Source organism: Myotis yumanensis, unplaced genomic scaffold (genome assembly GCF_028538775.1).
Source record: "Myotis yumanensis isolate MYYU_CA2020_CCGP unplaced genomic scaffold, mMyoYum1.0.hap1 SCAF_17, whole genome shotgun sequence".
In the NCBI taxonomy this organism is placed as follows: Eukaryota; Metazoa; Chordata; class Mammalia; order Chiroptera; family Vespertilionidae; genus Myotis; species Myotis yumanensis.
The window spans coordinates 28,755,533-28,783,116 of record NW_027223768.1 but is presented as its reverse complement, the minus strand read 5'-3'; the positions used below and the strand labels follow the sequence as shown (position 1 = coordinate 28,783,116).

The following is a 27,584-nucleotide window of genomic DNA, read 5'->3' as shown; positions in this document are numbered from 1 at the left end:
ATTGATATTTCTCTTCTTTCTCTTTCTCTCTCCCTTCCTCCCCCTGCTCCCTTCCACTCTCTCTAAAAAAAATTTAAAAAAAAAAATCAATGGAAAAAATATCTTCAGGTGAGAATTAACAAAAAAATTAAAATAAAATAGAACAAAATTTTTTTAATTATAAAAATTTCCAGATACAAGAATATATCTATCACACAGACCCAATGTTATCAAGATTTTTACCACATTTGCTTAAGCTATTCCTTTTCCTTTTCCTTTAGCTGACATATTTCAGAGCAAGTCCAAGACATCAAGTTCATTAAACAATATATATCTCAATATGTATCATTTTTAAAAGAGAAATTTTCTTTTATAATCATAATGTAATTATCTAATCTAGGAGAATTAATAATTCTTTTGTTTGCAGGCTTTTGGAGTGAAATAATTCATACAGAATTATATACTATAAAAAACACTGCCTTAGAATAGCAATATTCTGTAGACTCAAACAATTTAAAAATGAAATTTAGTATGTTCTGAAATGCAAGGTACTGAGCTACCATTCAACTAAAGCTGGGTTCAAAAGTGCCTAAGACAACTCTTGCAAAAAAAACAGTATAAAGATTTTAGTCATTGCACATTATTTTAATAAAAAACAAACTGCTTTATACAAATATACAGATCTCAAATTGTAACATTAAAATACAGAATACCATAAAGTGGCTATGTAAGTTTTCCTAATTGAGACAGACTTTCTGTCACATTTTGACATTTATGATTATTAACACATAATAAACACAAGAAGTATAGATTTCCAACCTCATGATTAATAAATTCCTTTGCAAATGAATGAAGGTACAATCATCAAAAGGGGAAACAGTTGGCAAGTTAGATAGCCCTGCCTACATTGTGTTAATATGAGTAAAAGACACAGCAGGAGCTATAAGGAACTGTAGTTAAATATTCGAAGTAGGGGCAATATAGCTTTCTCAGACTTCTACCAATGATTATATCCTTGATATATAAACATCCTTAAATATAAAATAGTTCAGTATGATTACATCTATATTTATTCCACATGACAATTTCTTAATGTATTACTCTGATGTATATTTTTGAACTGGAGTCATATACAAAGAAATAATGAGAAATCCTTAAAAAATATTATTCACAAGTCAAATTATGCTTAAAAATTAAAAGGTCTATGGAAAACAATGTGTGGGCAAGAAATATTGGGAGAAATTCTTCCACAAATAATAGCTGTCTCGTCTTATAACAAAATAAAAACAAAACTTCCTACAATTAAACTCACAGACCTAAATTAGCTGAACTAGAGTAACAAAGTCAAAGCTAGTCTTTCATTTGCACATTCATTTGATAAAACAAATCACATTGAAAACAAAAAAAACACCAAAAAAACAAAAACAAAAACCCTCCATGTGTTCCTGTGCAGAACTGGTGATTCCTCTCAGCACTTAAATGAAGACAACTGTTACACAGCTCTTTTTTAAAGAAAGCAGTATATCCAGGAAACTGACAGAATGTTACTCATAAAATTCCATAAAAGCTGTAAAGCAGCCAAGAGTTGATGGCATTTAAGGACAGTAAAAGATTGTACTGTTTATACTCATTGATGGGCTTTGTGCCAACATTTAAAACTATGCTTTTCATCGACTATAGACGAAACATTGAGGAAATACAATATTACATCATACCCCAGGACAGTTATTACATCTGTATAAAGAAATCACTAAAGAGTTACTTGTTATTTTAAATGAAGTTCTGTCTAGGCATCAGACTTTAATCTAAATGCTGACAGTGCCTAATTTCAACTCCCGAGATAAACAAAAATAGCCTACGTATCAAGATAAATTCTCTTTGGCCGCAATGGATACCATTTTCTCTGGGGGCAGTCTTTAGTTTGCTTTCTTTTCAGTACCACGTTAGTGGTTTTGCTGGTAGAAGTCTCTGTTGGTGTGGTTTCTATTTGTGTTATAAAGCTCTCAGGTTTAACATCTGGCTCCCTATAACAACTGGAAAAGACTTCTTGGTGGATTCTCTGGAGTTGGATAACAGGCTGCATCTTCAAAACTTGGGAAAATCCATCACCTTGTTCAATTAATGCAGGCAAGGACTTAAAAAAGTAAACAAACAATAATACTCAAAATTAATCTCAGGTTGAAACAGAAACACACAGCTGCTAGCCTGATTGCCCCTAACCGCCTCTACCTCGGCCGCTGCCACTTTGTGGCTTTGTCCGGAAGATGTCCGGTCTAATTAGCATATTACCCTTTTATTAGTATAGAAGATATTAAGATTCCTATTTGATATGCTATATACTATAGTGGTTAACAATATAAGCTCTGGAGCCAAATAACCAGAGTTTAAATCCTGGCTGAGTTACTTATTTGGGCAATCTAGTTAGCCTCTCTGTGCCTCAGTTTCTTCAGCTGTAAAATAGGGAAATAGCAGTACCTATCTCATAGGGTTATTGGAAGCATAATGAGGTAATATATGTAAAGCAGTTAAGTGGTACCTGATTCATGTTAAATGCTCACTAAATGTTAGCTGGTATTATTATCCAAAATCATTTATTGGACTGCTAACTCTCAGAACTCAAAAATATAACCAACCTTTAAAGAAGCCAGGTATAATACTGGCACACAGTAGGTATCTAATAAATGGTAGTTATTCTGAATGTCACTGTTGCTTAATTAAGTCATTAATGACCTATTTTAAAAACTACTAAGAATTCCTATTACAATAGACTAAAACACATATGGCTGCTAAAAGCAAATACCTAGCTACCGATTTTGTTCATTTTATAATTTTTTAGCATATAGCTTTTACCTTCATGGCTTCACTGATCTCCTTAGCTACTGTTTCTCCTCTGCATCTCAAATTTTCCACACGAGAGGCTGCAAAGAAACCGCCAAACAGTATTTTACATTTTTAAATCTAATAACATCATAAAAGACATGCAGATGCTACCTAGATAAACATCTGTCAGGACTATTCACCTTAGTTCAAGCTTTCTTAGGATAGTTTATAATCTATTAAAACAAGTATCCTTTTAAACTTATCTAGATACATAAGACTAAAAACATAAGAACAGTAGAGTAAAAGAAACAGTTATACACATAAGATGATAGACAAGAGTTGTATTATGAGTAGTCTTAACACTGTGACTCCAGAAGAAAGCATGTTTGTTCCTATATTATTTACCATTATGTTTAACATCTTCAAGCCCTATCATCACATTTAAAATAAACATGGGCTAATATTTGATATTTATACTATTCTGAATTTTATAAAAATAAAACATATTTGGACTTTAGAATTTGTATTCACACTGCATCAAAGATACCTAAATAGAACTTCTGGAATAGATTGTCGGTAGTATATTAATTTTTCTTTTCTTACTTCTTTGATGCTTTTCTAATTCCAAATACATTTTATTTTCTTTTAATCTCTGTTATAAGTGTTCACGGCTACTTCATAACAGACCTGCATATTCAGGGATAAAACCTAAAACTCCAAGAGAAACCAGAAATGTGAAAAATCATTCCATTATGAAATTGTCTACAAATTAATTTTCAGTCACTAGAAATTTCCTTTTTATTTCCAGTGTCCTGACCGGGAATCAAACCTGAGACCCTTTGGTGCACAGGAGGACACTCTAACCAACTGAGCCACATCAGCCAGGGCAGAAATTTCATAAAGTCTAGGCAAACAAGTACATAACTATGTTGGACTATAACTTTATCAGCTTCAAGAGAATGGCAAATAAGTCAAGAAAATAATTTCTTTCATAGCTGCTATTTTCCTTTTCTGACTTTCTTTAGCTCAAAAAAGTGAGAACACTTCTAGAAAAAAAGGAAATGAATAGTAAAAGCAAATGAGAGAAAGTAGGCACTCAAAGTTGAAAGCAGGCCCTGAAAGAGTAGGCACTCAAAGGTAACATGATGGGCTCAAGAAAGGGTTCTTAACCATTTTTGTTACCAGAAATTTCTTTTGAAATCCAATGAAGCCTATAGACCCCTTCTCAGAATACTTTTTTAATATACTGGTTTTTAAAATTGACATATAATTTACATACAGTGAAATATATATCTTAAGTTTAGCATTCAATCACCTTTAACAAATATATACCAGGATGGACATTTCCATCACTCCAGAACATTCTTTTGTTCCCCTTCCCCAGTCAACTTTCTCTATAGGAAGCAACCATTCATGTGATTTCTATCATTATACATTAGTTTTGCTTACTCTAGAATTTCAGAATGTTTTAAAATAAAATTTAAAAATATGATTATTTAAAAGTTCTGCCCTGATCGGTTTGGCTCAGTGGATAGAGTGTCGGCCTGCGGACTCAAGGGTCCCGGGTTCAATTCCGGTCAAGGGCATGTACCTTGGTTGCAGGCGCATCCCCAGTGGGGAGTGTGCAGGAGGCAGCTGGTCGGTGTTTCTCTCTCATCGATGTTTCTGACTCTATCCCTCTCCCTTCCTCTCTGTAAAAAAATCAATAAAATATACTTTTTTTAAAAAGTTGTATATGTAACATGTGTCCCTTTACTAATGACTTAAATAACATCATCAAGTGGCAGGTCTAATAATTACTGTAAAATGAAAATAATGAGTATAAACAATATTGTGAAGTATCTGCAACAACTGAAATTGAAAATATCTGTGGCTTCTAGTAGCAAAAAAAGTTACAGGTATGGCTAGTATCACCACCATTTCCTGCATTCTAAATGGAAAGGAAATGCTAAATTTCAGTTTGAGGTTAGTGAAAATAGCAATGTAATTTTTTTCCTACCCAAGCCTATAGTCCCCTATATTCTAATAATTATATTTATTGTACACATGAAAATGCAATGGGCATATTACTTGAAAATGTATCTAACACACTGTTTAAAAATAAATTTATCCTGTTTCCCAACTATGCAGACACTCTGCATTCTAGAGCAAGGTAGTTACATGTGTTTATGTGTAGGTGGGGATATAAAGTCATTAAGCTGAGCACTGTATGTACACCCTAATACAGTATATACATGCATACACATAATAACGAACAAAATCTTTTTAAATATTTACTCTAGAAAATTGTCCTACTTATATGTATAGGGCAAGACAATCATATTCTTCATTGTTATTGCATGGTTTACAAAAGAATCTATCATCCAAAGTATCCTTAATTTTTTAAAAACATGTGCTACTTTTTAATTGTCTATAAACCCACACTGATGGACAACAACAGCTGTTCTCCATCTGCTGCACAAGCAATGACAATGTAAAAAGTACCAAGAGTAGTTTGGGTTTGTGTGTAAAAAGGAGTCAGGCCCCAGGCTTAGATAATTATAAACATATGTTCACACATAAATGTCTGGTGGAATATTCTAAAGTTGTGCTGGACATATAAGACATTCAGTATTCTTATCTCTTGACTACAAAATGCCAGCTGTACCCCCCTATTACTATGGTTAACCAAACACTTTCCAACCCCCACTTTTTCAAAATATATTTTTATTGATTTCAGAGAGGAAAGAGAGATAGCAACATCAATGATGAGAGAGAATCATTGATTGGCTGCCTCTTGCACGCCCCCTACTGGGGATCGAGCCTGCCACCCGGGCATGTACCCTTGACCAGAATCGAACCCGGGACCCTTCAGTCCACAGGCCCGACTCTCTGAACCCCCACTTTTCCAAAAGGACCACTAGGGGGCAGTACTGCCTCCAGTGAGAATCAAGCTGTTCATTATCAGAACTTGCTTGGGAACAAGAACCTCATTCTCTCAACCTTGGACTCCCCAGTGTTGAACACAATGCTTGGCATGTAGAGTGCTCCATGTGTATGATGGACAAGGCTATGATAGAGGGTTCTGTGGAGGCACAAAGGAGGGTGAGGTCAATCCAACAGGGGAATTGAAAGGAGTAAAAGCTTTACAGGTGTTACAAAGAGAGTCACCTTAAATAGATTTGGTGCTGGAGGCTGGAGAGGAGGCGGGGTAGGAGGTAAGGTGGGAGAGGAAGTGCTATACCAAAACAAGGGAATAAATCAAGAAAGAAGAAAACACAGGAACCAGGAAACATGATTCAAAACATTAGAGAAGGAAAGGAAATTCCCAGGGTGATGAGGAAAGGAACAGACAGGATATAAGTTTTGCACCAGGCCTAGAGAGCAACCAGTCCAGATTAGAACAGGAAGACAAAAGGCTCCCAGAGGAATACCTCAAGAAAAAGAAAAGGTTTTAAAAATGGATTTGATGGATAACCTGAAGTGTTTACCACAGTGAGAGGAATTTTACAGTCCTATCGGAGTGTACAGGAAAGAATTGATAGACACGAAAGCAAACAAAGCAAAAAGAAAACTAAAGCAATTAACATTACAAATATTAATACTGCTGTTCTTATGTTTTTGTTTTTTTTACAAAGGGAGAGATTAAAAGTGAAGCTAATCAGTATAGATTATTCTTTTGAGAAATTAGGTGTCAAAAAGAAAAAGAGAGTTCAGAGAAGAGAAACACAATGGCATGAAAACTTTCCCTAACTGATCCTCTGACAGCCCATCCCTATAGTAGTATGAGCTGGCATACACTGTCAATCAATCTGATGTAATACCTTTAGCAACCCTGTGAGGCAAGCAGGTTTCGTTAGCCTCCTTTTATAGATAAGGAAACAAGCTGCAAGAGCTGAAAAATGTACCCAGAATTGAATAGAAGTGGAACCATACTTCCTAGAATCCAAAACACTTGCTCTTCTATATTCTATAACTTTCCAAAACATCACTTTGTCAAAAATCATACTCTACTCATAAGAATAAAATCTAAAAGTGGTCAAAAATCAGCTCCAACATAATGAAATCCTCTTTTTTAAAAAATATGTTTTTATTGACTTCAGAGAGGACGGGAGAGGAAGAGAGAGATAGAAACATCAATGATGAAAGAATCATTGATCTGCTGACTCCTGCACACCCCCTATGGAAATTGAGCCCGCAACCAGGAATGTGCCCTTGACCAAAATCAAACCCAGGACCCTTCAGTCTGCAAGTTGACACTCTGTCCACTGAGCCAAACCAGTTATGGCATGAAAACCTCTTGAAATAAAAACATATTATGCCTAGTAAAGAATTAAAAATAGAACAATTCTACAGTTAAATCTATTTTAACTATTAATATTACAGTATGTTTAAGTTAAGTGAATTAAATTCCTTTAATTGAAAACTAAAAAGAATCAATAATTTTAAGAATAAAACCAAATACACAAAGATTAAAAATATAGTATATAAAGGGGAGAAAAACAAATACAAAAATGATCACTAAATATGTGACTGTTATCTGTAAATGCATCAAAAAAACATTTTCCAACATTAATATCTGCTTCAGAAATTTCAAAATATATAAACTTTTCACTCACTCTCTCAAGATTATTTTGTAACTAGTAAGAACATATAGATACTCCTGATATACAAACACTTAACTCAAGACTATCTCCATGCCAATGGCTGGTCACTGCCCTGAAAGAGATGGAGCCACACACATTCCCAATGGCTTTCTTTCCACAGCCTTGATGGGAATATCTTCATGGCACCACTATTTACCCTCTCATCATACACAAAGGTGTTTAGAGATCCCAAATCCTATTTAGACAACATGTAGTAGAACTAATGTGCATCTGAAATGGGAAATTCCTAATATTTTTCATCACAAATATAGTAGTTCAGCTACTTGATAGGTTAAACAGGTCTTTAAAGGTTGGCCTAGAAACTTATCCATTTATAATACCACTAGAGGCCCGGTGCATGAAATTTGTGCACTGGGGTTGGGGGGCCCTCAGCCTGGCCTGCACCCTCTCACAGTCTGGACAACCCAGGGGGATGTCCGCCTGCTGGCTTAGGCCCACTCCCTGTGTCCCCCTCGCAGTCCAGGACCCCTCGCTCCTTACCGCCCACCCGCTCGCTGCTCCTTAGCACTGCCTTGGAGGTGGGAGAGGCTCCCACCACCACCGCTGCGCTCACCAGCCATAAGCCTGGTTTTGGCTGAGCGGTGTCCCCCAGGCGGTCAGTGCACACCAGTCATTCTGGTCGTTCCGCCGTAACGGTTGCTTAGGCTTCTAGTATATAGATAGATTTGTGTTTTTCAGGGGGAAATGCATTTCAAATTCCAAAGCTCAGGTTAATTATGAATTCTTGAAACATTACAATTTGTAAGTGGGTGGCTACCTGTAAAAATGCTGGCAGTGGCTTAAGCAAGTTGGCATTATTAGGAAGAAGAGGAACTGGCTCTTAAGTCCTCTGTTTATAGGGTCAGCAAAAGAACTGGAAGTATCATCAAGTCTACTGTAGAGAAACTTAAAATAGCTCCTTGTCATCACTACATGTTTAGTGAAGGACGAGGGGGAAAAGTCTCTTTAATTAACTTCAAAGAACATTTTGAAAAAGAAGACAATATGGGAGCAATTATTAGTTTTATTAGTAGGATCACAAAAGATTATGAAAACTCATCCTATTGGTAGACAGCTAATCAGAAGATTGATGCAAGGATATTAAAAAAACAAGTTTGTTCTTTAAAATGTGGAAGTTAAGCACCCTTGAAGATACTGCCTTCCCTAGTCACTGGCTTTCTAAAACATAGGGAAATGAAAAAGTGGAAGTGAAAGATTGAGTAATCAACCTAGTTTTGCTTTCAGGTCACTGGACTGACTAAAGTAGGAAACATAAAATTCCAAAAGCCTGCAAAAATTCAGAAATTCATCAAAAAAGTATTAACTGAGTGCTTCCTTTCTATTTCCAATGTACTTTAGAGCATGAGTGAGCAAGCATGTACATGAGCAGACATAACATAGAATGGCTGGCTTGTACTGGTTCTAAAGGAGTAACTAAAAGCATAAGAACCGTAAAGAGTAAAGCAGCATCCCTGGTAAAAATGAAACCAAAAATTGAGCTGTGATTTATGACTTTCTGGAAGATAACCCTATGCTACAACTTAAACAGATCTGTAGCAGGTGTGTAACCTTCTGCATCCGCTCCCACCTGCACCCCACCAGCTCCTTCAGTTCTGTATCTCTCTTAAGGCACCAAAGACTTTCAAACTCCTAGTTGTGTTATCTAGCCTAAGCCTTATCCTGTAATGCTCTTTCCCTCTATCCCCTCCACTACAGCCTCAGTGGTCTTTTGTTCCATAAATATTCAAGCCCATTCTTGATATAGAAACTTGTTCTAGCTCTTCTCTCTAACTGAAAAGCTCTTCCTCTTGTCACAAGATAAATTCCTTCTTGTTACTTCCTCAGAAAAGTGTTTCCCATACCTAAACAACCACTCTAGTGCTGATATTATTTATTTTTAAATTTGTTTATACTCTTCTGTTCCCACGAGAATGTAAGATCCATAGAGCAAGGATCTTGTCTGTGTTGGCCACCATTATATCCTCCACATTGAGAACAGTTCTGGCCTATAGCAGACAATCAATAAACATACTGACTATGTAGATGAAGAGTGGTCATTCAGTATTTATTGAGCATGGTGCCATATGCTGGCTACATAATGCAAACTCAAGTAAGAAAGCTCATGGACCTTTCAGTTTTGTGAGAGACCATAAGCAAGGGAACACACGAATACTTGCATATTGTAACAAATGCTATTAAGGAAATAAGTGTTATGATTGAGAATTGAGGAGAGGCTATTTTAATTAGGGTGGTTAGAGCAAAAAGGAACGTGCCTGAAATGAATTTGGAGAGGTAGGTGGGAGCCAGATTATGTAAGGGGAATGCCAAGAAGTTTGAAGTTTACTGTATATTTTAAAATTGGAAGCTTTTAGGATTTTAAGCAGAGAATGAAAGCTGATTTGTGTTTTTAAAAGTATCTTAGACTTCTAGTCAAGTTGACTTGAGGTTCACAAACTCCCCATCTTTTTCCAAAACATCATTGAATGAATACAGAAAATTTCAAAAGAATATCGCAAGTATACACACAGTTAATATTTCTATGAACAAAAACAAAAAAAAGAGAAGTATAGTAAATCGGTTAAGTCAAATATCATGCCCACAGACATGCACCCTAGGCTTAAACAATTTTGTAGATGAATCTTATCCCCTCTTTGAAAAAAACAAATAACAAATAACCTCTACGTTTACAAACTTATGAGAGCATGAATACAAAGGATCCACTCAGCTTGAGGATAGTGGTTACTTCTGAAGAGGGAGTGGAATGGGATGGTGGAGGGCTACAAACAAAGTTTCAGCTATATCCATACCTTTTAGTTCCTGAAAAGGTCTGAAGCAAACTTGGCAAAATGTGAATAGCCCTCAAGTATGAGTGGTAGGTACAAAGATGCCATTATGTTGTACTCCATATTTTCTATGTTTGATATATTTGAAATAATTTTTAAAAAATCAATTGTGCCTGATGTCTGCACAATGAAATGGAAGAGAGCAAGAGTGAAACAGGAAGCCCTTCTAGAAAGCATGTGTAAAAATCCTGGCTAGAGTAATGGTGACCGAGACTCGAGGTGATAATAATGAGATGAAGTAGATTAAAGTAAGATTATATTTCCATGGAATAATTTGTGTAACTTATTGATAGACTGGATATGAGGAGCTCCGAAGAGGAAAAACTCAAGGTTAACTTATGGCTAAAGCAATGTGTACATGAAGGTGCCATTTTATCCAACGGAGAAAACTGGGAAAGGAACCAGTTAGAGGGCACGATAGAATCCTATTTTATGTTTATCTCCTATTTCTTCCACTCAGACATAAGCTCTTTATGGGGAGCATCTGTCTACTTTACCTTACCTCTGTATTCCCTAAAGTTCCTAACATAACTATGCCAAACCAATGTTATACAGTATACACTGCCTATGTTCAGTTGCTCCTCTGTATCTGGGATTCTATATCCATGGATGAAAAAAAGTTACATTGTTGCTGATATGTACGATGTAGTTAGGCCAGTGATAACTGTGTCTGTACTAAACATGTATGACTTTTTTTCTCATTATTCCCTAAGCAATATAGTATAACAATTATTTACACAGCACTTACATTGTATTAGATATAATAAGAAATTTAGAGATAATAAAATTATACAGAAGGATGTGAGTAGATTATGTAAACGATTTACGAATCTGTGGATTTTTATATCTGTGGGGGGTCCTGGAACCAATCCTCCCAGTAACCAAGGGGAGACTATATTGTTTTGAAAACCAGACAACCTTTTTAAAAAGTATCAGCTTTCAAAAACATTTGATATCACTTAATAGTCTAGTAACAAAAAGAAACTTTCAAGAAGTTCCAATGAGTTTTCTCATGCAGCTTATTTAGATTTTTATGTTCCATATAAATTTGTTTTCCACATTAAGCCATTTTAATTAATTTAATATGATTTTACCAACTAGATGCATTATAAGCTATGCAATATTAAAAGGCAAACCATTGTAAATGGGATAAAATTTATAATAGGGTTATTATTACATAGCATCTCCTTACCAATTACTATTCATGTATTTTAGTTATACAGAGCCCCTTATCTCATATGATTCATAAGCGACCTCAAATAAGTAGGCAGGAACGTGTCTGTAATATTTAGAGTTAGTATTCACACCGAAAGCATTAGGTCCCTTATCATAAGGAAACTAATGCTTGAAGTGACTTGTCCAAGGGTGTACAGCAAGCTAATATAACTGCAAGCTAATTTTGCTGTGCTTAAAGAGCTGATGCTATTCTAAGCTTATAAACATTATGAAAACGTATAATGACCAAATCTCCTCAAAATTTATCCAGAAGATAGACTCTAATTATTCCTTTGCTTACTTTTGAAATCAGAATCATATGATACAGAGATTTTTCTAATACAATTATTGGAATGGTAGGAATAAAATCATGTAGACCTTTAAGGGATCATTAAAGCAAATCTGTTTTCCTTCCTAAGATAAAAAGGTCACCAAGTTTCTTTAGAGGGAATTAACTGTGTCTAAAAAGTCATAATACTTGAGAATATTATGATACCACAAGTTTCGATTCTTATTTTTATGTTGCTCAAAACCAAAACAAGTATATTTCAACCACTGCATTTGGCAACTATCCCTTTTTGGTGAACCATGACAACTAAGCATTAAGTCTAGGTCAATTTTTATTTCAAACACAGTGAATGCTGTGATTTTAAGCACTTTCAGAGTATCTTTATGCTTGTATTTCCCCTTTGTAATTTATTCCATTAACTTGGGGGTTAGGGGGAGGGCAAGGAGACCTTCTGGTAGCTCAGAATTCAACAAAAGTAAGGTCCTCAAAGCCATACATATAACTATCCCTTACAAATTAATCAGGTCTTAACAATTTTTTTAATACCTCAGAAGCAGTACTTTTGCATGCCATAAGTAAATTCCAAAAGGTTTCTTAGGAAAATTGTTACAAATTTTTAAATGTGAGAATGGAGCCACTTAAAAATATAATGATCCCACATTTTTAGCAATGCCCTTGTTTCTGGGTTTACATAACTTTGTATCAATTTGATTTCTCTGTTTTAGAGCATGGATCTAAATGGAAACAGAATTGAGTTGAAAGGTGTAATAAGTGTACATCTCTTCTTAAGTTCAACATTGTATTTTTAGTGGATTTTATTTTGTAAAGAATAAAAACCAATGAAGGCGACACTGGGAAGTGACACCATGAGTACTTCAATAGTTTAACCTGGCCATAGTACAAAGTTAGAGATGGGAGAGTATTATAATAAAAGTTAGAGACTGGAAAGCTGTTATAATAGTCTAGGTCAGGAGAAAGCTTTATAAAGCCCAGATTTCTGGGTCCTATTCCTAGAGATTCTAAGTCAGTAGGTTTAGAGCAACTTCTCATATCCTTAGTAAAGAGCTAAACATGGCTGGCTGGTAGTGAGTTGGAGCATCAAAGGGAAGATACCCTTGATGCTGACACCTTTAAATGAGTATCAGGCCCTGACTGGTTTGGCTCAGTGGATAGAGCGTCGGCCTGTGGACTGAAGGGTCCCGGGTTCAATTCCGGCCAAGGGCATGTGCCTTGGTTGCGGGCACATCCCCAGTCGGGGGTGTGCAGGAGGCAGCTGATCGATGTTTCTCTCTCATCAGTGTTTCTGGCTCTGTCCCTCTCTCTTCCTCTCTGTAAAAAATCAATAAAATATATTTTAAAAAAAATAAAAATAAATAAATAAATGAGTATCAGGAACCCATAAAAGTTACAAGCTGATTCTGCATTTTTACCACAAATGAACAGACTCACCTGGATCAGGGTCATATTTTAGGTCCAATGGGCGTACAACAGGGTGGTATTCCTTCTAAACATAATATAAATTAAAACAGATTTAATTTCACCACTTAATGCCTCATATAAACATTTTCTTCAGCTAATGTAAGCAAATATACTATTAGTTGTACCATTCTTTTGCCCCCCAAAAAAACTCCCAAAATGAAATCCTGCAATTTGTAGGAAAGGGAGAGGAAAAGAAAAGATCAATCTAAGTCTGAACTATACCTTTTATAGTATTGCCACCTACTGCATACACTAAGAAATTACACCATAAAAAACTTAAGGGCGGCATAGATAAACACCAGAGACTGCCGCCGTGGACAACCACTTCAAAAATACAACTAAAAGTCGGAGCGGACATCAACCAGAACCACGGGAAGGCTGGATGAGGAGAGTCTCTTCAACTAGAAGCAAAAACAACAGCATTCCGACGCTCAGCGGAGGCGCAGTGTGGAAAATTTAAAGGTACGGCGGTGCGGTGGTGAGGGTGCGCGCGCAAAGCGGGCTGGCGGCTGAGGGCGCGATTGTCGTTTTCAATCAGGAGTGAGTCTCAGACTCTGGGCTACAGATCCGGGCGAGTCTCTAGGGACCCAGACTCAAACGGGAGAAGCGGGACTGTCTGGCTACGGCCCCTCCGAGGTTTGCAGCGATTGCTGGGACAGAGAGGCAGAGCCCCTGGGGACGGACTGAGAGCGGCCATAGCTGCTCCCTCCCCCCGCCCTGTTGAGCCCGCCCCGCCCAAACCCTGCGCACAGCCATTTGCCGATCGCCTCAGGCAAGGGCTGGACTAGCGCCTCCCCTGAGGACTGAAGTTTTCCCACAGCTGATTTCCACAGCCAGTCGGCCGGGTGGTCAAATCCCTCTAGTGTTAACTACAACAATTAAGGCTTGGCTAGAACAAGACTGCGCACAGAGACCACAAGGGGGTGCACCAAGAAAGCATAAAAGATGCGGAGACAAAAAAACATGACAGAAATGGAGGATATGGAGCTAAGAATCGCAATTTTGAGGGCTTGCCATAAATTTGTGCAGAGCCTCACGAAAACTAATGAGACCCTCGATGCTACGATAAAGAAATTAGAAAGTAAGCATACACGGACTGAAATAAAGAATATTATACCCAATAGCAGACCAGAGGAGCACAAGAATCAAAACAAAGATTCGACAAAAAACACCCAATTGGAAAAGCAAAATGAAAAAAGAATCCGAAAGTGTGAAGATAGTGTAAGGAGCCTCTGGGACAGCTTTAAGCGGACTAATATCAGAGTCATTGGAGTGCCAGAAGATGAGAGACAGCAAGATATTGAAAACCTATTTCAAGAAATAATGGCAGAAAACTTCCCCCACCTGGAGAAAGAAATGGACTTACAGGTCCAAGAAGTGCAGAGAACCCCAAACAAAAGGAATCCAAAGAGGACCACACCAAGACACATCATCATTAAAATGCCAAGAGCAAAAGACAAAGAGAAAATCTTAAAAGCAGCAAGAGAAAGAGGCTCAATTACCTACAAGGGAATACCCATACGACTGTCAGCTGATTTCTCAACAGAAACTTTGCAGGCCAGAAGGGAATGGCAAGAAATATTCAAAGTGCTGAATACCAAGAACCTACAACCAAGATTACTTTATCCAGCAAAGCTATCATTCAGAATTGAAGGTCAGATAAAGAGCTTCACAGATAAGGAAAAACTAAAGGAGTTCATCACCGCCAAACCAGTATTATATGAAATGCTGAAAGGTATCCTTTAAGAAGAGGAAGAAGAAGAAAAAGGTAAAGATACAAATTATGAACAACAAATATGCATCTATCAACAAATGAATCTAAGAATCAAGTGAATAAATAACCTGATGTACAGAATGAACTGGTGACTATAATGAATCAGGGACATAGAAAGGGAATGGACTGACTATTCTTGGGGGAAAAGGGGTGTGGGAGATGCGGGAAGTGACTGGACAAAAATCATGCACCTATGGATGAACTCAGTGGGTGGGGAGTGAGGGTGGAGGGTGGGGTGGGAGCTGGAAGGAGGGGAGTTATGGGGGGAAAAAAGAGGAACAAATGTAATAATCTGAACAATAAAGATTTTTTTTAAAATAAATAAATAAATAAATACGGATGTAACAAGAAAAAAAAAAAAAAAAAAACTTAAGACAAGCAATCAAGCAAATTAAAGGCACAGAGACTACATTTTTTGTTTCAAGTACTAGGTAGTCTCCAAATTATGAGTGAACTGTTTTTCAAAAAGTTCACTTTAAGACAAGGGTTTGGAACTCAGAACTCATATTCCCACAGAAACTGTTTTTAAAAGTGGCTGCCACTGCCATGTCAGCACATTAAAGCCTATATATCCTGTGATACACTAGGACTACAGTAGCAGAATTACAGGGACAGGATTCACAATTCAGGCAAAAAGAAAGAGGAAAATCTTCCTCCTTTCTCTTGCCCAAATCTAGCAAGAGCCAAAAAGGTTTTTTAAAAAGCTGTCTTGGGAGCTGGGGACTGGGGGTGGTAGTGGAGGGATTGAGCAAGAGAAAAAAGAAGCTGTCTTAGAATAGAAGTAATCCTGTTATTTGCAGATTTTTAATATTTCCTACAACTTTTGTGATATGCTGTTTGTACAGTTTTGGTGATATTATTATACTTAAAATCGTTTTTCTTGAAAACAAAAAAAATAATAAATAAAAAATAAATTTTAAAAAAGAAGCTGTCTTGCCCTAGCCGGTTTGGCTCGGTGGATAGAGCATCAGCCTGCAGACTGAAGGGTCCCAGGTTCAATTCCGGTCAAAGGCACATGCCTGGGTTGCAGGCTTGATCCCCAGTGGGAGCGTGCAGGAGGCAGCCAATCAATGATTCTCTCTCATCATTGATGTCTCTCTCTCTCTCTCTCTCTCTCTCTCCCGCTTCCTCTCTGAAATCAATAAAAATATATGTTTAAGAAAAGTGGAGTCTATGTCCTCTCTTTAAAAATTAAAAAATAAAACAAATAAAAATTAAAAAAGAAACTGTCTTTAGTATCTTCACCCCATCCGTTTTGCATCACTTTTAAACTTCCACAGCAGTACCTTGATTAGGCCTGCCAACTTTCTTTCTTTTATGCAATACTGATTACTAGGGTTTTTTCAGGGAAGGAGGGGTAGTTAATAGGAAAGGAGACACATTTTGAATGTCTTTCCTAAGAAAACTTTAAAAAGGGGGTGGGGAATGAAGTAGAGTATTTCTTTGAAGAATAAGTGCTACAGAAGAAAAAAGGAAAAATTCTGCTTATAAATATTTTTTCTCATAGAATGACTAAAATATTTTAGGTAAAGTACCTGCCTTTACTGTCTAAAACAATTCCTGAAAGTAATCAAAAGATTTTTATGTAAAGTATGCTCATTTTAAAAACTAAGGGAAAAGAGAATATCACAATGTAAAACAACATGTATTTCTAGCTGTAGAGGCCAAAGCCACTTCCCAGCAAACCTACTTTTGACCCATCATGACTTTGGGAGCTAAACAAATTACACACAATTCATAAAGCAAATTTCAGTATTACGAAAAGGTACTCAGTTTTCACCATGAATTTAACTAAAGGGTCTTCCAAAATATGTACTCATCTATACTTAAAATAGGGTAATATGCAAATTGGTCAGGATGCTATCACATAACGACCAATCAGCAGGAGGGCGGGGCAGCAAGCTACCTGCGGCAGAGAGCTACAGGAGGGTGGAGCAGCGAGCTACTTGAGAACAGATTCGTGTGCAGGGCCACTGGTATACAAATAATATGCTAAACACAAATGACAAATAGAAAGAAAAGCCTTAAAAAATAAATTTCTCTTTTTTTTTTTCCTTCCTGGTATCAGAATTATAAAGTCATTGTCAATCTTCCATCTTCAAAGTCTATGTTAGTATGTTAGAACAGGAAAAAGTCTTCAAGAGACAAAAACAGTAGTAATTAAAGGAAAAATAAAAATGTCATTTATCTCTACATGAATTCTATACTTTAATTTTTTATTGTAGTAAAACACACAACATAAACTTTACTATTTTAAAGATAAATCATCTTACCAGAATTTCTTGTTTTGCTTTTATAATTTTTATGACACATTCAAGGATCTTTCTGGGATACTGCTTACGTTTCGTGGCTAAGTCTACTATGATTTCATCAAAGTGATCTTCAAGTTCTTTGATATCAGAATCTATTTAAAGAAAAAAACATATCAAAAAAATTTCTTAAAACACTGTTTATATTCTACATCAGGGGTCCTCAAACTTTTTAAACAGGGGGCCAGTTCACTGTCCCTCAAACCGTTGGAGGGCAGGACTATAGTTAAAAAAAAAACTATGAACAAATTCCTATGCACACTGCACATATCTTATTTTGAAGTAAAAAAACCAAAACAGAAACAAATATAATATTTGTATTTGCATGTGGCCCGGGGGCTGTAGTTTGAGGACCCCTGTTCTACATAGACATGTAATGTAATTAAACTAAATTTAGAAAACACAAAGTAATTAAGGAAAACAAATATGGCAAGTTAGTGGATGCCCTCACTTTGGTGATTGATTCATTCATATATTGAACAATTGATTAATCAGAGAAACCTATTTTTTTTTTTAAATACTAAATACTAACTTCTATTATAATACTCTCACAGTTATAGGAGGAAAGAGGCCCCGGCCAGTTAGCTCAGTTAGTTAGAGCATCATCCCAATATGCCAAGGTTGCAGTTCGATCTCAGGTCAAGGCACATACAAGAAGCAACCAATGGCCCTGGCTGGTTTGGCTCAGTGGATAGAGCGTCAGCCTGTGGACTGAAGGGTCCCGAGTTCAAATCCCATAAGGGCACATGCCTGAGTTGTGGGCTCAATCCCCAGTAGGGGGCATGCAGGAGGCAGCCGATCAATGATTCTCTCATCATTGATATTTCTCTCTCTCTTTCCCTCTCCCATCCTGTCTAAAAGCAATAAAAATATTTTCTTTTTTAAAAAAAGCAACCAGCAAATGCATAAATGCGTGGAGAAAAAAAATCAATGTTTCTCTCTCCCTTCCTTTCTCTCTAAAATCAATAAATTTTTTTAAAGTTTTATTAAATACTAAAGGTCATAAGCTTAACTGGTCTAATAGCTTGTGTTCTGCTATGTCAAAGCTTCATTAGTGAGAAGAACCATACATATTTTTTGGAACCCTTTTTAGACACTTCTGATATATATCAGCATATATTTACATATTGGGTAGAGATAACTGAGGTGCAGTATGGCCTTTCATTTATGTAACAAATATTAAGTCCAACTAAATTACTTATTTTGAAGATTATTAAAAGAGATATGGTCATTTCTTACTTTGAAAAGTCATTTAAATAAGCAGCCTCCCCTAAATTTTAATTTATCCATTTGAAAAGATTAATCACTAACCTGAAAGGAAGAATGTACTATTTCACAATCAGCTAAAAAATAAAAAATAAAAAATAAAGTCTCCCAGCTAAATCTTCCACGTAGGGAAGAAAATGATTTTATAGCGCCATCTAATGATAAAGCTGTAAAAGTGAAATGTATAAACAATTTGAGCAGGGAAGAGTCATTAATTCAACAAATATTTAGTAGGTGCCTACTGTGTGTCAAACTAAGTGTTAAAAACATAGTAATGAGAAAAAAATATAGTCCCTGCTTTCAAGGAACTTATATTTTAATTTTTAAATGTGCCTGGTCAATCGTCCTAAAATCAAGTCCACTCAGGGTAGTTAAGGGGCAGAAAAGAAGTTGCTTTCACTTATATGTATATTCCTATGTTCCCTATATTCATTCATTTGCTCATTCATTTGTTTGTCCACTCATTTATACAATGATCTCATGGAATAAAATAGACAAAAACCTCTGCCCTTGTGAAGCTTACTTATTGCTTCTATGTATCAAGATCAGATACAAACCCTATTAATTCTATCTGCTGAACATCTCTTGCACCTTTTTCTTTCTCTCCTTTCCCACTGTCATAGGGCAGATCTTCATGGTACTATGCTGTACTACTGCAATAACCTCCCTAAGGTTTGCCTGCCTTGAATTTTTCCCTTCTCCAATTCATCTGCACACAGAGCCAGCAGTTAGCTTTCGTGTAAGTTCTACTTTAAAAGCCTTCACCAGCCCTGGCCGGTTTGGCTCAGTGGATAGAGCATCAGCCTGCGGACCAAAGGGTCCCAGGTTCGATTCCAGTCAAGGGCACATGCCTGGGTTGCGGGCTCCATCCAACGTGCAGGAGGCAACCAATCGATGATTCCCTTTCATCATTGATGTTTCCATCTCTCTCTTCCTCTCCCTTCCTCTCTGAAATCAATAAAAATATATTAAAAAAAAAAAAAAAAGGGGAGACCAAGATGGCGGCGTAGGTAAACACCGGAGACCGCTGCCGCAAACAACCATTTCAAAAATACAACTAAAAGACTGAACGGACATCACCCAGAACCACAGGAAGGCTGGCTGAAGAGAGACTCTACAACTAGAAGGAAAGAGAACAGCAAATCGAGGCTCAGAGGCGGCGCAGTGTGGAAAATACAAAGGTACCGAGGTGCGCGCGCAAAGCGGGCTGGTGGCTGAGGGCTCGGTTGTCGTTTTCTGTCGGGAGTGAGTCTCAGACTCTGGGCTCCAGACTCAAACGGGAGAAGCGGGATTATCCGGCATCAGTTGGAACCTGAGGGCAACTTTCTCTCCGAGGTTTGCAGCGGCTGCCGGGGTTCTGAGAAGCAGAGCCTCTGGGAACGGGACTGAGCGTGGCCATAACTGCTCCCTCCGCCCGCCCTGTTGATCCCGCCCCGCCCAAAGCCTGCGCACAGCCATTTGCCGATTGCCTCAGGCAAAGGCTGGATTAGCACCTCCCCAGAAGGCAGACGTTTTCCACACAGCTGATTTCCACAGCCAGCCGGCCTGGTGGTCAAACCCCTCTAGTGTTAACTACAACAATTAAGGCTTGGCTAGAACAAGACTGCGCACAGAGACCACAAGGGGGTGCACCAAGAAAGCATAAAAGATGCGGAGACAAAGAAACATGACAGAAATGGAGGATATGGAGCTAAGAATCGCAATTTTGAGGGCTTGCCATAAATTTGTGCAGAGCCTCACGAAAACTAATGAGACCCTCGATGCTACGATAAAGAAATTAGAAAGTAAGCATACACGGACTGAAATAAAGAATATTATACCCAATAGCAGACCAGAGGAGTACAATAATCAAACCAAAGATTCGACAAAAAACACCCAATTGGAAAAGCAAAATGAAAAAAGAATCCGAAAGTGTGAAGATAGTGTAAGGAGCCTCTGGGACAGCTTTAAGCGGACTAATATCAGAGTCATTGGAGTGCCAGAAGATGAGAGACAGCAAGATATTGAAAACCTATTTCAAGAAATAATGGCAGAAAACTTCCCCCACCTGGAGAAAGAAATGGACTTACAGGTCCAAGAAGCGCAGAGAACCCCAAACAAAAGGAATCCAAAGAGGACCACACCAAGACACATCATCATTAAAATGCCAAGAGCAAAAGACAAAGAGAAAATCTTAAAAGCAGCAAGAGAAAGAGGCTTAATTACCTACAAGGGAATACCCATACGACTGTCAGCTGATTTCTCAACAGAAACTTTGCAGGCCAGAAGGGAATGGCAAGAAATATTCAAAGTGCTGAATACCAAGAACCTACAACCAAGATTACTTTATCCAGCAAAGCTATCATTCAGAATTGAAAGTCAGATAAAGAGCTTCACAGATAAGGAAAAGCTAAAGGAGTTCATCACCGCCAAACCAGTATTATATGAAATGCTGAAAGGTATCCTTTAAGAAGAGGAAGAAGAAGAAAAAGGTAAAGATACAAATTATGAACAACAAACATGCATCTATCAACAAATGAATCTAAGAATCAAGTGAATAAATAACCTGATGTACAGAATGAACTGGTGATTATAATAGAATCAGGGACATAGAAAGGGAATAGACTGACTATTCTTGGGGGAAAAAGGGGTGTGGGAGATGCGGGAACTGACTGGACAAAAATCATGCACCTATGGATGAACACAGTGGGTGGGGAATGAGGGGGGAGGGTGGGGTGGGAGCTGGAAGGAGGGGAGTTATGGGGGGAAAAAAGAGGAACAAATGTAATAATCTGAACAATAAAGATTTAATTAAAAAAAAAAAAAAAAGCCTTCACCAGTTCCCCATTATCTGCAACCGTGGTTCTCAACCTGTGGGTCGCGACCCCTTTGGCGGTCGAACGACCCTTTCACAGGGGTCGCCTAAGACCATCCTGCATATCAGATATTTACATTACGATTCATAACAGTAGCAACATTACAGTTATGAAGTAGCAATGAAGATAATTTTATGATTGGTCACAACATGAGGAACTGTATTTAAAGGGCCAGAAGGTTGAGAACCACTGACGTACAAGGTAAAGTACAAATTCTTCAGCACATCCTAGAGGGCTCTGTGATCTGGCCCCAACTTATCTTTCTGACCATATCCGCCATTAGTTTTCCCAATTCACTTCTGACATTTTCAAAACATAGCACTCCTTTGTGCCTTTGCACATGCTGTTTCCTCTCCTTGAAATGTCCTTCCTACTTCCTTTCTGTCTAGCACATTCTCATTTATTACATGCATTTAACAACCTACTGTGTTATGTCTGCTCCCACTTCCCAAAGAGTATAGTGTCCTTGTCCATTTCCTTCCATTAACGATGAGTTGCTAAATGGTAAGGACCATGTCCTTGCATCTACTTCCCGGCATTTGGCATAGTGGTTGACATTTATCAAGTGCCCATGAAAAAAGCAGATTATAACTATTTTCCCTCACAGTTATAAGGGGGGAAAGGGACAAAGATATACATACTCCACCCAGGTTACCAACCTGTCAGGAAATATATGTGTTAATCTATAAATTGATTAATCCTATTGCTAAAGGCAATCTATGCCAATCAATAAAGCAATTCCAAAGTGACCTTAGAGAAAAAGAGTCAGATAAAGACACAGTAAAGGCTGTATAGCTTGAACTTCTAGATGGTTCTGATGTACTCCCTCTTCCCTACAATTACTCTAATAATATTTGAGAAATCCAATGTTACTGTTTTTAATGTCTTAATACGTAAACCAGAAAGTAGATATAGTAACTCTGAGGAGATGACTACTACATAGGGATGTGCAAAAGTAGGCTTATAGCTGTGAGTACACAAAACAGTTTATTCTTGTATTATTATTTATTAATTATTGTATTATTTGTTTGTATTACAATTGTAAACCTACTTTTGCCTATCCCTTTAATAATCCCAAGTCTTCTGGGCAAAGTATTATCTCAATATTGAGAAAAAAATTACAACCACAGAGGGTTATTTGATGGGCTTGGAATCAGCTCAAGGGTATCTGAATAATCAGAACAGTTAAAAGTGGTATTAAACTATGCTGGTCAGGTCTCTATAATATCACTATGGGGACAGACAAAACACGCTGGCCCACTTCTTCAGGACACTGCTGAAGAATTGTGCTTCTTTTCCCACACTGATCATTATTTTTCTACTGAATTTTTTCTTCCTACACTGAACATTTCCTTTCTAACAAAAACTTGGATTTCTTTAGATATGTCAATAACATTAGTTAGGGTACAATCAAGTCTGCTTTGGACCAGGAAAATGTTCTGTCTTTTTAAGGAGGTCTCTCTAAATATTGATCTCATACTTGACATAGTATTCTTATAGTTTAACTTCACATTTCTAAGGGTACTTCACTGTCTAAGGATCACTTGTAAAAATACAACTTGATTCATAAGGTATTAATCACAGGAATTCTCTGGGCCTTTTTCTTCATCTGGGGATAGTTTCACAGTATTTTCCAAGCAACTATTCACAAGGGTACTTTTAAAGATTGATCTGATGAAAGTCTCGTTGAGATGCCAGCAGAAATATAAAGATCAAGGTACCTACTATGTTGTTTTCCTCAGATTACAACCAATATTCTTCTAGATTAGTTTTCTCTCCCCCCTCCCATAAAATACATTTTAAAGAGAAGTAACACTGAAAATGAGGACTCAAAATAAAATAGCTACAAAAATAACTCAGAAATTAGCAACCAAAGGAGAAAGTTACATCACTTACCCCTGAAACAATCATCTGAAGCTTCTTGCCATGCCTGCCCATTAATGCTGACATTCTCTTGCACAGCAGATTCAAAAGTCTGCAATACATTCACAATAGTAATGTCACTAAAAATAACTTTAAATACTGAATTTAAACATTTTGGCAAGATAATCTGTTTTTTGTTAATCCTCGCTGAGGATATTTTTTCCATGGATTGCTAGAATGGAAGGGAAAGAAGGTGGGAAGAGAAAGAAACATTGATGTGAGAGAGACACATGGATTGGTTGCCTCCCAACATGTCCCAACCGGGGGCAGGGATCACACCTGCAACCCAGGTACGTGCCACCCTTGACTGGAATCAAACCCTTTGGTGTGTAGGCCAACACTCTAACCACTGAGCAATGCCTGCCAGGGCATAATTTCAGATTTGTGAAAGAGAATATTTAAAAAGTAGCAGACTAGCCTATTAGTATACTATTTTTAATGGAGATTCCATTGCAATTAATTCTACCTACACTTTCACTGATAGCCATTAAGCTACCTATGAGATAATTCAATCCAAAATTTCAGAATATTCTTTCAAACAAAAATATATATGCTTCTTGAATGAAATAAAAAAATAAAAGCTAACAAATTTAGGCTCAGTTGAATCTCAAGAGTGTAAGTACTACATATGCTGTGAATGAACGTCATTGTTAACAAGAAGAAAAATATATATGCTTAAAAGAAAGTGAAATTATGTCTGCTTTATAAAGGACTGTATTTTTTAGAGATGTATACTGAAATATGTAGGATGAAATCACATGACATCTCGAATTTGTGTGAAAATAAGAAGTAACAAATTTTTTTTTTTAGAAGTAACAAATTTTTGATAACTGTTAAATTCGGTGATGGATATATGGGTGTTCACTGTACTAGTCTATTTTTTTGTAGGGGAAGGCAGAGAGGGTTGGTGGGTAGGAGGTAATCAACCAAAGACCTTATATGCATATATGCATAACCCATGGACACAGATAATAGGGTGCTGAAGGCCTGGGACAGGGGTAGGGGGGGTGAGGGCTGGCTGGAGGGAGTCAATGGGGGAAAAAAGGGACATATATAATACTTTCAACAATAAAGAATTACTTTTTTAAATGTTAATACATTAAAAAATAAAGGACTGCCCTGGCCAGTGTTGCTCAATGGTATCAGCCTGCAAACTTAAAGGTCAGGGGTTCAATTCACTTCCCAACCCTGTTCGGGGCATGTGCAGGAGGCAACCAATCAATGTGTTTCTATCACATCGATGTTACTCTCTCTTGCCCCCACCCCCACCCCCGCCTCCACTCTTTTTCAATGGTAAAAAAAACCCTAGGGTGAGAATTAACAAAAACTAAAAGAAAATAAAAGATTAAAGGAATATGGAAGCACCACTAAAATTTTGAATGCACATTCCCTATTATCTAACAACTAGAGGCCCGGTGCACAAAATTCATGCACGGGGTAGGGTCCCTAGACCTGGCCGGAGATCAGGGCCGACCGGCAGGGCAATCAGGAGGCCCCTGCTGGCACCCACCTTGGCCGGCCTGGCGCCACCCCCGCCCCTCACCGCCGCTGGTCGCCTCCCTCTGCGTGGTAACCGGCAGGGTGAACAGGGGGCCCCCACTAGCACCCACCTTGGCTGGCCTGGGGCCTGCAGGCTGGGGACAGCTCCTGTGTTGAGCGTCTGCCCCTTGGTGGTCAGTGCACATCATAGCGACCGGTCATCTCATTATATAGGATGAGAATAGTCCTTTAGGTTAGGATACATTGCTAGAAGTGAAATCCTATATAATAAAAGCCTAATGTGCAAATTGACCAAACGGCTGAACGACTGGTCGCTATGATGCACACTGACCACCAAGGGGCAGACACTCATCGCAGGAGCTGCCCCCTGGTGGTCAGTGTGCTCCCACAGGGGGAGAACTGCTCAGCCAGAAACCAGGCTCACGGCTGGCAAGCGTAGTGGCGTGAGCCTCTCCCACCTCCACAGCGGCACTAAGGACCCCTTGGGCGTCCCAGACTGCGAGAGGTCATGGGCCAGGCTGAGGGCCCCCCTTCCCCTGCCCCAGTGCACAAATGTCATGCACTGGGCCTCTAGTAAGAACATAAAGAGGATGCACTAGGAATGTTTATTTTAGCACTGTTTGAAATTATAAAATACTGAGGAGAAAAATCACAAAATTTAAATTCAAAATTATTAGAATGGTTAAATATTCAATATATCCATACCATGCAATACTTAAAAAGAATGAAGTATATTTGTACATAATATTGACAGACATATTTGGTAAAAGAAAAAAAAATGGGGGAGAGCAGGTTGCTAACAATACATCAGCATGACAATTAATGTTTAAAACAAAACAAAAAACCAGAAAGAGAGGGGGAAAGAGAGAAAGTGAGAGAGAGAGATGTAAAAACATAAAGAAGGGTGTAGATGGATTATAACCTCTATGTACCCTCCAAAATAGTAAATTCTTTCCAGGAAAGAAGAGGGATGGGGAAGGGAAATTCAAAGGCTTTGCTTTATGTTATTTTTTTTTTTTTTTTTTGCAATGAGGATATATTTGGTATTTTGTATAATTTAAAATAAGCATAAATCAAATAATGCATAATTATGAAATAAAGTACATTATTTTACACTTTAAAACTTTTATAAAGTAAAATATTTACTTTATATGTGAACTTCCAAAGATTATCTGGGAATACAAATTATCATTGTAGTATTGGCACAACTGTACCAATACTATTTTTTTTAAGAAAATCTGTTACTATATTATGTGGTTTTAGACAGAGGTACATGAACATAATTAAAGCCTCTGCCTTTTATTTGTTCTCCTATTTAAAATAAAACACAAGTCGACTCCCTTGGTCGTTTCCCTTCGCAGTTCCTAGAAAGGGGCAACCTTTAAGATCGTTACACAATAAAACAGTCTCCTTCCCAAAAAACCACTGAGAGCTTCTATTCTCCCCTTGGTTACAGGAGGGAATAAGAGCCACTGTTTACACAAAACGGGCATACAGCACAACTCGGGGAGGATTTCTTCATTCGCCTTCCACTTCACCTTTATTTTTATTGTTTGCATTGTGATCATTCACGCTCACAGGTGTGCTGCATTTAAAATTTTTAAGCTTTTTTTTCTACATATAAAATGTGTGCTTTGTTATGACAGCCACCAATCCCTCCATTTGTTGTACCTTTCCCCTCAAAAAAAAAAAAAACCCAACAAAAAACCTATCTTCAAAGGCTTTATTTACAAAATATTTGAGAAAGGAAGAGGAAATGTGCTCTAAGGGCCAGTTATGATCTTAGGAGAAGTTGATAATCAAGAAAGCTTCCTTATCTGGTTTAGACTTATAGGGGAGATGTTTTCACTCTCTTCACAAGATATTCTTAAAAAACAGGCAAAAAGGAAAGGCCAAAAGCTAGCCTGGTGCCCGACTGACTTCCAGGATTCCCGTTCCTGGAGAAACCCTCCCGGACCTGCGTGCCCGCGAACGGGGAGCTGCCAGGCCTTGAAAGGCGGCTCATCCCAAAGAAGATGAGCTGTCCGTTTCGGACACCAAATGCGAAAAGCTGGGCGCTAACAAAAGCACGAAAAACATCTCCTTCGGGTTTTTAAAATTATTATTATTAAATTAAAACGCTCTCTTGGTCATAGTGGGTTAAGTAAAACATGTTATTGCAGTGAATTTCACCTGTCTTTTCTAACTTTTAATAAGTTACCTACATAGCTCGCCTGGTTCTTTTCTATTGGGCAGCGTGGGTCTCTCTAGGTAACTAACGCCCGGCGGCCACTAGATCTATTTCGTCCCCTCGCGCTCCTCGGGCTGCTCTTCCTGAGCGTGGGCACCGCTAACTCTGCCCGCGCAGCCCCTCGAGCCCCGAGACCGGGGAAGAGGGTGAAACGACAAGTGCCGGCTACTGGGCCCGTACCCACTGCGCGTCTCGCAGCGCGGGCTCCCGAATCTCCTCCGGCAGCGCGTCCCCGAGCTGTCGCACGAAGCGGCCGCACAGTTCCACCAGCTCCAGCACGGCCTGCTTCGAGGTGCAGCGCACGCGGAAGTCCTCGCGGGGAGTGGCGGGGCCCGGGGTGCGGTCTTCTGTCCCGGCCGCTCGCTCCGCGTCCCGCGGAGGCGAAAGGCTCAGCAACTCAGGAGCCCCCGCCATTTTCCCAGTTTGAAGCGGGGGCGGGAACTCTGGGAGCGGAAGCGAGTGCCACCGGGGGAAAGC

At 38.3% G+C, this 27,584-nt stretch overlaps 1 protein-coding gene across 1 annotated transcript; it reads right to left on the bottom strand.

Annotated features, from left to right (window-relative positions):
• Positions 1-501: 501 nt before the first annotated feature.
• NSL1 (NSL1 component of MIS12 kinetochore complex) lies at positions 502-27,534 on the bottom strand. The gene is made up of 6 exons (XM_070395761.1): positions 27,288-27,534; positions 23,351-23,429; positions 17,298-17,428; positions 13,221-13,275; positions 2,830-2,897; positions 502-2,113 (listed from the first exon to the last, which is right to left on the bottom strand). Exons 1-6 carry the CDS (start codon positions 27,519-27,521, stop codon positions 1,835-1,837), a joined length of 846 nt encoding a protein of 281 aa, XP_070251862.1. The 5' UTR covers positions 27,522-27,534; the 3' UTR covers positions 502-1,834.
• Between the last annotated feature and the right edge of the window lie 50 nt (positions 27,535-27,584).

Coding starts and splice junctions, on each gene's coding strand:
- NSL1 (XM_070395761.1), bottom strand. CDS start 27,521: ATGGCGGGGGCTCCTGAGTTGCTGAGCCTTTCGCCTCCGCGGGACGCG. Junction 23,430..27,287: donor CGCTGCGAGACGCGCAGTGG/GTACGGGCCCAG, acceptor AATGTATTGCAG/ACTTTTGAATCTGCTGTGCA. Junction 2,114..2,829: donor AGATCAGTGAAGCCATGAAG/GTAAAAGCTATA, acceptor TACTTTTTTAAG/TCCTTGCCTGCATTAATTGA.